This window comes from Blennius ocellaris (genome assembly GCF_963422515.1).
Source record: "Blennius ocellaris genome assembly, chromosome: 2".
In the NCBI taxonomy this organism is placed as follows: domain Eukaryota; kingdom Metazoa; phylum Chordata; class Actinopteri; order Blenniiformes; family Blenniidae; genus Blennius; species Blennius ocellaris.
Genome location: NC_137651.1, coordinates 17372007 through 17385552, shown reverse-complemented (window position 1 = coordinate 17385552; position 13546 = coordinate 17372007). Strand labels below are relative to the sequence as shown.

The 13546-nt window shown below is 40.8% G+C and overlaps 1 protein-coding gene across 1 annotated transcript in view; it reads left to right on the top strand.

The window, feature by feature from the left end:
- The first annotated feature begins 1539 nt into the window (after positions 1 to 1539).
- Positions 1540 to 13546, top strand: part of ankrd13b (ankyrin repeat domain 13B) — a 38991-nt gene continuing 26984 nt past the window's right edge. The window contains exon 1 of the mRNA XM_080512458.1: positions 1540 to 1937. Coding sequence (XP_080368584.1) covers positions 1830 to 1937 — 108 coding nt within the window. The 5' untranslated portion in view covers positions 1540 to 1829. The remainder of the gene's footprint in view (positions 1938 to 13546) is intronic.

Sequence of the window (13546 nt, the reverse complement as noted above, 5' to 3'; positions counted from 1 at the left end):
ACACACAGCACACATCGCCGCAGATACCGGAGAGACAGGGAGGGGGCAGCCCGGGGGGTCACATTGCTGCTTCATCATCATCATCATCATCAATCATCATCATCATCATCATCATCATCATCATCATCCTCATCCTCATCCTCATCCTCATCATCATAAATCCACTTGTGCCCATATTGTACTTTAACAGTTTATACTATAGGGTTGTCAGGCATAAGGTTCGTGGGCTTAAACTGGCCGGCAAGAAGCTCCAATACAGCCCATAAAACCACCAAGCAAATGCTTAAGATTTCAAAGAAAACATCGATATTATTTTTTTTTCTTTGCAAAATTCTTATGCTCAGTGGACACAACACAACACTGACCCGAGCTGAGACATCGGTGATGCTGCCGGGAAAACAGCAAACTTGCTTCAAAACTATGCTGCAGGGGAGTTTGTCAAAATATACAATGCAATAGCCATATAAGTTTTTTGTGGTGTACATTTATATGCATATGCATATATTGCACAAGGAAGTGTCAATAAAATTGTCTTTATATTGAGATCGTAGGCATTTTTGTTAGTATTTGTTGTGTGAAAATATGAGCATTTTCGTCAAGTATATTCTGGCTACAACAAAGAAGAACTTCAAAGTTGAAATGTAATGGTTATTATGGCACTATTTTACTGGCCTGGCCTTCCTAATATGAAATTCAGCTGTATGTGGCCTCTGAACTAAAATGTCATACTTTTGCATATTCACAAGCATAAAAGAATGTAGATATCATCTCAACAATGATTACATGGAAATGAAACACAATTTTGTGAATGCAACATTTACATATATATATGTATGTATGTATGTATGTATGTATGTATGTATGTATGTATGTATGTATGTATGTATGTATGTGCGTGCGTGCGTGCGTGCGTGTGTGTGTGTAATTTCTAGGTTATTATCTGACCTTATCCGTGTAAAGTAAATCAGGATATGTTTAAAGATTATTAGACATACAAAGAAGCAGATCAAAACTTAAACTGTGAAAAGATGCATGTGAAAAGTTACTAAACAGCGAATACTTTACTTTAAACCTTTATTCCCACATTATTACTTGCATATATTTTATTATTTTTCTCGGTGGGAGCCTCACATTTCTCCTGCATGATTGTAACTTGTGTGGTCGGTCAGTCCTTTTTGAACAGGTGTGTGTGTGTGTGTGTGTGTGTGTGTGTGTGTGTGTGTGTGTGTGTGTGTGTGTGTGTGTGTGTGTGTGTGTGTGTGTGTGTGTGTGTGTGTGTGTGTGTGTGTGTGTGTGTGTGTCAGGTTTTCTGCGTCTCTTTTTGGTCAGGCGTGTTGTTTTATCTGCGGATTGGCTGGATTTGCGCACATTTCTTTGCAGCTTGTCAACGCATCTTTCTCACTCGCCACAGGATGAGGAGGAGGAGGAGGAGGAGGAGGAGGAGGAGGAGGAGGAGGATAGATGTGTTAGAGTAGGCAGGGGGAAATAAAGAAAGCGAGAGAGCGAGAGAGATAGGCAGGAGGTGGAGGAATGGGTGGATAAGAAATGAAGGTGTAGCCCAAATCTAGTGAGACAATCAAACGAGAGACTTCTTTCTTTTTCTCTCCCTTTCTTGTCTCTCTCTCTCTCAATGATTTTTCCGTTCACCCAAAGCCGAGCGAGCAGGAACCATCCACCGCTCCTGACGCGTAAATCTGCCCCTACACGCCTTTGGGCATCACCGGCGAGGATTAAGGATGACAGGATCGATCATATAGCATAAATCCAATACAAAGTCTTGTTAGGATCCACGGCGAAAACGGGAGAAGGGGGCAAACTATGATGAGAGGATGATTTCTGCTAAGAAAACTCCGGAGAAGAGTCGTTATCCGATCCACTATTTGGTTTGGCACAACAAACACCGACAGCTGGAGAAGGAACTGGCTGCGAAGGAGCAGGTGAGACACCGGAGAGCCGTCAAATGTGTATTTCCTTACAGACAGGGGTGTGTTTTCTTCATCGCCAACATCCTTTGAATTGGTGTGTGTGTGCGTGTGCGTGTGCGTGTGCGTGTGCGTGTGCGTGTGCGTGTGTGTGTGTGCGTGTGCGTGTTTGTGTGTGTGTGTGTGTGTGTGTGTGTGTGTGTGTGTGTGTGTGTGTGTGTGTGTGTGTGTGTGTGTGTGTGTAAACGATGGTGGTGTTTTCGCTGTCCACGAAGCGCCTCATTCAGGAACCTGGTCAGTCATAGCGCAGTTAATTGTTATCTGTAGGGCGGAGGGAGACACTTGTAGACCACATCCACAGACTAGATTCACCCCCTAAGTTCACTGTTTTTCCTCCATCATTTCAAAACACATCATTTCAGGCTTCATTGAGGATGTGTAGTGCATTGCACGGGGATTGTAGTATCCATGCTTTCGTGTAATTTTGATTTGCATGGGAAGTTGTATAAGGAGTTTATGCCTCTCTCTCTCTCTCTCTCTCTCTCTCTCTCTCTCTCTCTCTCTCTCTCTCTCTCTCCGTGTGTGTGTGTAAGCAGCAGTATTGCTTCATCTACTCAAATCTGAAGGTTCCCCACCTTCCCAGCAGTAGCTACCTAAACGATTTGTGAGTGGGTGAGACAATGCGGATACTGAAGCATGTGGGCGAACACTTACCAACCAACCCAGTAAATACAGTAATATAATCATCAAGGTGTTATCTTATGTTTTTTTTTTTATTATTATTCTTTTTTCTGTAATAAGTAAAAGCATTAATGACAATTTCCTCATTTATTAAAATGGTTATACTTTAGCTCAAGGTGATGGATCAGATAATGCGATAAGAATAACACTATTAAATGTGTATAAAAGAAGAGATCTCACATCCTTGTGAATTCCATTTTTTTTTTTTTTTTGCTGAAGCACTTTCCTGGTGTACTTGTTTTATTTCAGCCACCAAGAAGATTGTTGTGTGCATGCATCATGATGTGCTTTCAAAATATTCCATCTCTACACATGTATACATGCACTTACCCACACACTTACGCTCACTTGCCTACGCATGCACACCCTTACCCTGTTGTGCTTATGAAATCACAACCCATGAAGCTGCTTTCTTTTTTTTTTTTAACACTAACATTGAGTGCAAGTACCCATCAGTTGGTTTACCGCAACCCATACAGTTACAGTAAAGGAGAGCAGTAGTGACATTTAGTTTTTAACCCTTGACCATAATTGCAGCGATTGGGAAAATGCGTGGCACACCTCACACTGAGGACACTCCGACTTGAGTCAGCGCCAGAGGTATTTGGAGATCCGTTTAATAGACGAGAGGAAGGGAGTGCTTTTCAAATAGCAATCTTTGCATATGCTGGTGCCCTGATAAGTAATACAAACAAATACATGAGTCATATACCGAGCAGAATTTATTTCTAGTCAGTGACGACACTGGTGTTGCGTCACCAACAACCACAGCATCAGTGGTCAGTTGATGTATCAGTGAAATACTTAGAAAGGCCTTGGCAAGTGTTAATTGGGTTTCCAATAACACTGACTCTACAGAGGTTCATGTTTCATAATGGATGTATCCTAATGTGAGTCCCTGTCCTATTCCTCTATGATTTCTTTAATATTACAGTGACTAATCACATAAACAGCTTCATTGTGGGAATAATGCAGACAAAATGTGGACATATTATCCATTTCACAAGAACTTCTTGGCCACATCGGTTACACCGTCGAGAACAGCGGCAGTACGGTCACTTATTTCCTCAAACAGATGACATATTGATGGTATGGAGACTGCAACACGTGAAGTCTAATGATGGATGCTGCTTATTAATACAACCCCATGCTGAGTTTCAAGATGGCCCCTCTAATCAAAGTATCAGGAATTAGATTCTGTAATTATACCCTTTAATCATTAATTAAGTACTCTTTTTGGTTCTCAAAAACAGCAGTGCTTAGCTAACAGAGAAATGTCCCTGAAATGTAACACAGTTGACTGTTTTGATCATTTCTACCTTATAGTCTAAAGAGTTCTTTGGTGATGAGAGTTTATTCAGCTCTCTTACATTTGTCTATGAAGTTCTCATAGTGAAAATCTTTGTCTCGTTGGGTTGATACAGATGGACTTAAAAAGAATAGCTTTCATATTTTCCCTGTCATACATTTTTTCGCAATCCTTGTGTCCATAAATGTTTATGATGCACATTTTATTTCCCTTCTGCCATCTATTTAAACCTAGAACTGATAATCATTCGTTGATCTTTTGATAAAATAAGCCCAATAATGTTTGATACAAAATGTTTGTGTTGTAACACAAATCTGTGAACATGATAAGCACTAATACACAGAAAATAAATGGGTTATTGCCCTGTTACCTTTTCTCAATGTAGACATCTAGATAGATGGTAGAACAGTTTCTACCATCCATCATAGCAAACAAATGTCCTGTTGATAAATCCTTTTATTGCCTGCCCACCAACGTCGTAAGCAAATACAACATGAGCACTGGGTGAAATTATATTCAGATTAAATTTGAAACTATTCTAATTCATCTATTTCGTAAAGCCTCCCACAGGCATCTTCCTTATATTGGATTTTGCATAGCATCTTTATCTCAAAGTGGCTTTAAGTTTGATATCACAAAACAGAAGGAGGTGAAGTAAGTCCGAAAATGTGACTTTTTCTGTTTTCTTTTCCTCAATCTTTCTGAACTCGTTCTGCAGCATTCTCCCACATAATCCGTTATCAACTAGCCGTGTTTGATAGTGGATCAGGGCACATTGTGAAGGAGATGGATAGTAAACTAGAGCAGAAAATGAAAGCATCCCTTCTCTTTCTCTTTTCAGTTTCTCTCATTTATTTCTGTCTTTGTTTCTCTTGGTGTGTGCACATATGCATGTCGGTTTGAAACGCACTCTAGAATTCTGCGTGCCATTCGCACAGTCAACAGTTTATACCATTCAGCCACTCTATCATCCTCCAAACTATTGACATTCAATCGGCGTGGATCTCCATAATTCATTTGACAAACAGCTTATGACACACCTCAAACATTAAACTTTGTCATGCTTCCTAAATCACAACAATACACATGTACACACGCACGCTTGCACACATTGTTATGCTCGGACTCGTGTTCAGATTGGGGACCTTACTCTAAACTCAGCTGTAACCACAACTTCCCTAACCCTCAATCTTACCCTATAACCTTAGTTTAACTTTTGATAAACTCTTTAACTATAAATTAATATCTCCATTTTTTTTTTTTTTTTTTTTTTTTTTTTTAACTCTTGTAAAATTATTTGTAATAGACAGTGTGCATTCAGGTTGATGTCCCCACCACTATAGAACAACATGTAAATTTTTACACGCACTCACAAACACAGTATTACTTTTGGGACCAAATTTGACTCAGACCCTATGACCAGAAGCCTAACCCAATCGTAACCTTAGTCCTAAAACTTCATCTTGACTCCTAAAAACATGCAAAACATTGAAGGATTCAGCCGTTTGGTCTCCATAAAGCAGTTCGGACCCTACAAATATCGTAAAATACACTATGTACAAATACACTGTACATACACAGGGGTCTGGTTCTGCGTCTGTCTGTCTCTGTGTGACTCTGATGACAGATGTTATACTATGTCACACCTATTGCTCTGGTCAGGTTAACACTTTCTGACAGCCCAGAGGACCCCCCCCTCCATTTTTTTTTAATAGTGGCACTGGAGTGATGGGATTTGAATAGTTTGCAGAAGTAATTTAAATATATAATGGCCATCTTTCTCAAGCTCATAAAATATCTGCTTGAGTAAATCAGGACGCCAGTATTACCTTGCCAAGTATGTCCCTGGACTACTCAGGCCTGCCTCAGTGCATAACCAGGACACTGTATGACATGCACTGACCCTGACTTAGTTTTTCATGCCCAGAATTGGAATATAGCAAACAGTGAAACATCAAGGCCATCAGCCTACATTTCTCACTGACCCACTGCTTCAACTTCCAGCTCGGCCAAGCAAATGATAGGAAATAAGAATGAGCCAAAGGTTTTTTGGTTTGTTTGGGTTTTTTTTAATGGAAAATGTTATATTTCTCTAGCTTAATTCAGGATGTTTGGATGAAACCACACACTGTGCATACATTCAAACCTAGCATTAGGTTAGGATATCTTTCTTGATTACAAAGGAAGGAAAACTTTTCTAAAAAATTATTTTGTTGTACTGGAACAATGACCATCATTCCTCTCCTTATATTGTAGCTCAAACAGACGGATGAGATGGTATTAAGGGTATTCTTGAGAGTGAGCTACTCTAGTTCTTGCAGATTTAGACTGTGCTGTGACTGTAATTCAACTAAGTTTTCTGATCCACTTTCAGAGAGACAGTAAAAAAAAAAAAAGTTAGAGTAAAATTTACATAAACAGAGATGAAGCAACATATTTTTACAATACACTTCATTGTGATGAGGCAATAGATGCCACATTAGGGCTGCACTGTTTCAGTCTCACAAAACACAAAGGCAGAATATTGCAAATGTTGTGTGATAATGTGTAAAAGTCCATATCTATGGACTCTGGGTTTAACCTCAGTAAAAGAACTGAACATTTCTATATGATTGCTTTTGAAAGTCTTCCCAGTCTTTTGAATTATAACTTATGCATGCGTCAAAGAGCCAGTGTGACATGACACTGAGAATAAATGGGACGTTTTGCGTGTCATTCCCCAGAAAGTGACGTTTTTATGAATATGTTTGTGGTAGTGAGTCAGGAAGGAGAATGAAATGTTGCCACGGGGATAGAGAAGAAAATGGAACAGGAGAGGAGGGTGAATGAAATGCAGTGACAGACAGCTAACCAAAGAAGTTCAAAAGAGAAAAAAAAAGACATGAGCGAACTAAAATAAAGAAAAGTAGTAGTGTGGGATAAAAACAGATGAAAGAGAATGAGACTTGCTGAGCTGAGATTTATGGTTGTTTTTACCAGCATCGTGTTAATGAGTGCTGATAGTCAAGAGGGTAAAGAGAGGCAGAATAGGAAAAGCGACGGAGCAGCTCTGACGGACTGAGCTGGAGAGCGGAGGCACAAACAAGGTAATGATTGTAGTAAAGACAGAGAGCAGCGAAGTGCAGAGGAGAGGAGGTGGGGAAGAAATAATGACAGACTTTGACCATGAACAGAGTCTGCCTGGATGGCGCACGGGCTTAAAAACACACTGTAATTGAAAAAGAACAGGGCCGCGTGAAGAGTGATGGTCTATCTCAGGACAGAGGCAGGAAATGACAGGAAGAGTTTTCTGTTGCTGTTCCTCGTCCTCTCTGCCTGACCCCCAGCTCTCATTTCCACTCACTGTGTGGTTTGATTATGATGCCAGCGGCAAGGTGCTAATGTTAAATCAGCATTATAAAATCTTATGCAGGGTTGCTGGCTTGAGAAAACGGAGCCGTAAATTATGGCTCATGGGTTCAGTACCTTCGCTCGACTCTGCTCGGCTCTCTACGCCAACCATCTGCTTTCTGCATCCACCTTTCCCTCATATTTCTCCCTTCTCTTTGTTTCATTTGCTATTATGTTCTTCTTCTCTTTTATTCTAGCTATGATATAGTTTTCCTCCTCCTATTTCCTTGCAGCCATCCATTCATTTTTATCTCCAGTCATCCATCCATCAACCCCATTCCATCCCCCTTAGCTTCCTCAGTGTAATAAAACCCTAGTTCAAACTGCAGCGTAGCAAAGCCACAAGCAATGCAATGAGGGCTGGGTCAGATTTAGTTAAGGTGCTGAGAGCTTTTGAGCCGAAGAAAGAGAGAAAGGATTACGCAGATTGATAGCAACAAGCAATAATTACCGGGAAACATGTATTTACGTGGCGCTCGTCAAAAAAGAGGTGTTAAAAGTCAATCACAGTATCTCAGCAAACAAGGCAGCCATCATTTTTGGTACATGATTATACTAACAGAGTTGTCTTCCATACAGCTGGAACCTGTAGGGAATAGCATGCTACTGGCGCTACTCTTTAGTGCAGAGCGTGTGCTACCTGGAGAATTGGCTAAACGTCCCTGCACGTAAATATTTCAGCCGCTGTGTTTGACTGCAGGATTTATGCACCGGTGTGTTAATCTTTCATGCGGTTTTGTGGCTCAGCCGGCATCTGCTAAGAGGTCATTATCACCCATACAGGACCCGACATAGGTGCACGAGTCCTGACCATGACACTGAGCAACTTGCATCAGATCCCATACCAGTTAATTACATCTTTAACGTCAGATGCACAAGACAAAGAGTGGGGAGGCTCACAACCTCTGTACGTGCTTGTAATGTTCAGGTGTGTTCATCAGTTGCTTGATGAAAGAAATATAAAAACAGAACTATTTTCTGCCTTCAAATATTTTTTTAAATATACACCTATAGCTTGCAAGTGTTTATTACACTAGTGGTTTTGTACTAAAGGTTGTGTTTGAGTTTTCATTTTTCTATAGAGCTCCTTAGTAATGTTGTATTAATATTAGTAGTAGTAGTTGTCATCATGGCATGTTGTCCTTAAGGTGAGAAGGTTACAGGTTCAAGTCCAGGCCTTTAAGTGTGAAGTTTGCACGTTCATCCTGTGTGCGCATAGCAGTGAAACAAGATGCTGTGCCATCTCAGAAAAGAACCCAGTGGCAGTAAGTAAAGTGAGAAAAGCAGGGGCCCTCAAATCGAGCCCTGTGGAATCCCATATGTTAAAAGTAGCAGAGGGGGATGCCCACCAGGTGCTGCAACCAGGATGTCAAGATATCATGATCCAATGTGTCAAATGCAGCAGTTCGGTCCAGCAGAACAAGAACCACGTTATTACCAGAATCCAGGAGGACGTCGTTATGGGATTTACTGTGGTAAATGAAATTGATTACTGAAGTGATCCTGATGAAATAGTTTAAAAAAACAAAAACAAAAAAACAACAGGTATTCATAATTCTGAGCCATCCTGCAGAAAGCCTGAAGAGATACATAGCATTGCCAGCCTCCAATATGTGGTTGCTGCTCATGTGTTTGTGCTGCAGCAACTAAGATGAGTATTTGTTGTTCTAACTATGAGACCATGCTTCCCTGGCGGAAATATGTGGCTTGTCCTATTAAGTCCAGGATGGTGAACAGCTGTCCCCGGGGAAGCCATGGAAGTATCTCACGAGAAAAGCTGATTGCATCTGCTATAGTAATATCAGCGTAATGGTGGGACAAAAGGAGCTGTGCCTTAAGGTGAGGCTGTTATTGGCCGATCACTTCATCTCCTACTCTGCACCTGTGGTCACAGGTAACTCCCTCAGGAGCAAGCATCCAAGTCTGGGTGCAAGTCAGCTGCCTTGCTTCCCCATATGTCATCAAAACTATTGGAAAAGGTTTGATTAAAGCTGTCTCACTGCTGTCTGTTTTTAAAATGTAATCGATAAATACTGTATATAGTAAAATCATAGTAAAAAATAAGTTTGGTATTTGCTTCTTGCCAGTAACTCTTGTTCTAATACAAATATAATGGCAACAAGTTATCACATTAAACAGTGAGGCGTTAACACATGAACTGCTCATCCCACAAGTGTCTGGGACTCTAACTTTCTGTCTGAGATATGAGATCTATTTGCTATGAGCAACATAACAAAGCAAAATAAGAGTAAAAAAAAAAAATCCGACATTCTTTTGTGCTCAGTTTATGATTATATCCCCTGAACTGTTTGTGTTTGGACTGTCTTCATCTGATAAACAGTTCACCCTAATGGCTGCGGTGCACCATGGTTTCAAGGTGAAATGTTACTTCGGCAGCAATCACTGATTTCTGCATAATTCTAGCTCCTTGAAGTTGACAAGTGTGACTTTAATTAAGTTGTACAATGTATCATATGGCATATGTGCATGCTACTATGCCTTTGCTTGCATTGAACCTGTCCAGTTCCTTGTCTTAAGATTCAAAATGTCCTTTTCTCAGACCAGTGGGTTCACCTGAGAGTGCTGCATAATTCAGAAGCTCTCTCTCTCTCTCTCTCTCTCTCTCTCTCTCTCTCTCTCTCTCTCTCTCTCTGTCTCTCTCTCTCCCTCTCTCCCTCCCACCAAAAGACAGCAGCAGCAGTGATTTCTCACATGAGTAACATTATGTGAATATGCATTTGCTCATACACCATTTGCCTCATTCAAACAAAATATTTGTGATGCGAATGCGCGTGCGGCTCATGCAATCAGTACTCTGTATTTCTCTTTCTTCCCCTCAGTCAGTCTCCATGCCTGTCTTTCTGGTGTTTCATCGAGCTGTGTTGGCTTAGTGCAACAAACAGGTGAAAGCAGCTTCGGGTGGCTATCAGAGTTCGCCTCTGTTGTCATTCTGACAGGTCCATCAGCATCCTACTCTGTTTGTACTCGTTCGCTTTCTGTCTCGAGTCTCTCACTCGGTGTGCAGCTCCATCTGTTTCGATTGGGCTTGACAGTAAACAGGAAGAAAGTGCAGTGAAACAGAGTGTCATTAAATATGCTAGAATGTGGGTCAGTGTTTTTTTTTGTTTTTTTTGTTTCGCTTTATGATTTGGTCTCATTTCGTCTGTTGACATTCAAAAGCCTTCAATGCACCTGCACAAGAGGAAGCAAATTGTGGCTGTTGTTCAGATAAGACTTTGTTTGAGCTTTTAGTTCCTCCTCGGGGGTCATCGGTGTCGCCTTCACTCTGTCGTCCGTGATGCAGGGTTTTTTTGTGCCGTCCTTTCATTTTGGAAGCACTGTCAAAATCAAAATGAATCTGGGTTTCATGGCAGTCTCGTGTTTGTCAAAGTCTTCACTGGCAGAAGAATCACAGGAGCGAGAAAGAAGGGCGGGGGGTGGGAAGAGGGAAGAAAAGTTATTTTTATACTCCTCCCTCCCATTGCCACCCTCTGCTACTGTGCTCCCTGTGCATAAACATTTTTTTTGGAAAGACGCTGTATGTGTATATGCACCATTGTGCGTTCGTGCGTTTGTGCGTGCGTGTCGGTGTTTATATGAAAGATTGATGTTGGCCTAAGTACCTGCCAAGCTACATCAAGCAAGGCACACACGGAGTGAGGGAAAGAGGGGGGGTGGGGGGGGGTGGGGGGGGGGGGGGTGTTGGAGGAGCGAGAGGGGGAGCAGATGCCACAGATAGAGATGCTTATCAATAATGTAACTTCCACTGACTTTTCTTGTGAGGGAAGGCAGGAACGGATAAAACTGAGGCAGGGTTGCCTAAAAAAGGACAGAAAAGCAGACACGGGTTACGGAGAGACGAAAGGGAGTCAGAGCTAAAGTAAGATGTGGACATTAAGAAGGTTTTAGTTTTGAGGCTTTAAGAAGTACAAACCGAAGACTGAGGCATTTAAGCGTGGAAGGAATCCAAATGTTTGCGTAAGAGAAAAAAAAACATGAACCCGGGGCTAACAAAAATAACTTTCACATCTCATGAATGCAAAATGTCATCATGATAACAGCAGTTTCTTATTATACTAAAACAGCTTGATATGTATGGAGATGATGGTGACAGTCTTTTACTTTATCACCACTTTTATAAGGAGATGTTAGGAATCACACCAAAGGAGTAACATGACATCACATCTTCTTCTTTTCCTTACGAGACAAAATGCTTTGTACTATCTGCACATTACAGACACTCATTTGTATTCCTTTCCTAAAGCAAAAGGTTAGTCTGCAGCTCCAAACCGATGAAAGACTTAGTTCCTGCAAACGCTCTCACTCTCTCTGCTGTAGCAGCCGCAGCAAAACATCTTTTTAATTGAGTAATCAATCTGTCTGGCATAGATTAGAAGTAAATACTTAAAGGAAATAATAAATTTCATTGTGTTTAACAGATACCACTCTGATCAACTATATATGTTGTGAATGTATTGTTCACTGAAGCGATGGATTTGCTGGTTATTATCAGACAGTAGTTGGATTTCTTTCCCTTTTGACAGATCCAGGTCAGTTGTTTCAAGCTGTTTTGCAACAGCTTAGTACGGATGTGAATAAAAAAGCATTTGGGATGAAAGGACCACACACACACACACACACACACACACACACACACACACACACACACACACACACACACACACACACACACACACACACACACACACAATTAGGTGACTGTTGGTAATGTTTTTGCAATACGTAGTAATTGAATCTAAAAATAGAAAAAAAAAATATCTGAAGATTGTTCAAGGAGGTGTACAGTCCCAGTTTGTTTTAATTGTTGTGAGAATGTTTCAAAAAGGGTTAGTGTTGAATTAAGAAACATTTTTAAACCACATATTGCATTTAGCTGATTCCTGTTACTCGGTGCTGCCTTAAACTTCTCACAGAGACATTTTAAATTTGTTGCAGCAATTAAACTGCAGTTGGGACTTATGATGTTGGCAAGACAGCCTTCATTTTCCAGGCTTTTGTTTTTATACGCTACCACAGGCCTTCTGTCAACAAATAACATTTGTTTAACCAGTGTGTTTCCTGCTATGCCAAAGTGTTTCCTCTGATGAAGAGCTGATGTTCATATTGCCGCACTGCCACTGCTTCATCGTGATCTAACACTGTCTTTATTTTTCTTGGTCATGTTCAAAACAAATCAACATGTGATGTGATTATCTGTAAATTTGTGGTTTTGAAAATAATTAAATAAACATTTGTCTGTTCGCCCATATTTTATTTAAAATATGAGACCATAAATTCTTTGACTAAATACCAAATGTAGAAGTTTTTCGGCTGGAGCCAGCATCAGCAGCATTTGGCATACACTTCTCATTAGTTACTGGCTGCTGTCTCTCTCAGTTCTGACCACTGCATTTGTCTTTAATGGTATCCAAAGCTATTCCTTTGACGGTCACTATTTCATTGAACCACATTTTGTTCACATTGTAAGTGTGGCATCATGTCTGCAGATCAGCATGTTGTGATTGGAGAGGGGGGGGCATCAGCGTGTATGAGGCATCTAAGGTGTGTGTATGAGTGCGTGCTTCATTGACATGCTTGGTGAAAATTTGACACAATTGTTTTCCTGCACTTGGCCTTCTCCATTTCCAATCAATGAAATCTGTGATCTCGAGTTCATCCTGAGTCCATGAATGAAGCTTCAGCTCTGCTGACTCTGACCACCGTCTGTCATCATTTTCCCCGACATCCCAACCGCTTCTGATGTAAATTGGAGAAAACAAACCAAAGCAAACCACAGAGGCCACAGTTTGAAACTGACGCTGTTTTCTGATTCTGCTTGAAGGTGTCATCACAACAGATTTCACATGTACTGACTCATATTTGGAAGATTTGACAAGGGTTAGATGTTGTACTGCCACATTAGTTAAAAAATTTTTTTTTATGAAGTAGTGCTCAGGCTGAAGATACTGCTGGACCAAAATAATAGTCTAAACCGGAGACGCCAGGGTCCTTTGAGACGTGTCTTTTACCTTTTACAAAGACATTAAAAGCTCCAAAAATGACACGTGGAGACTCCACGGTGAGAATATCTGAGCTGCATGTAATGTAGTTCATGATGCACAACAGGAGTAGACTTTACTAAATAAGATAAAAGTTCTGAAACAACAAAAGCTGAATATCATAG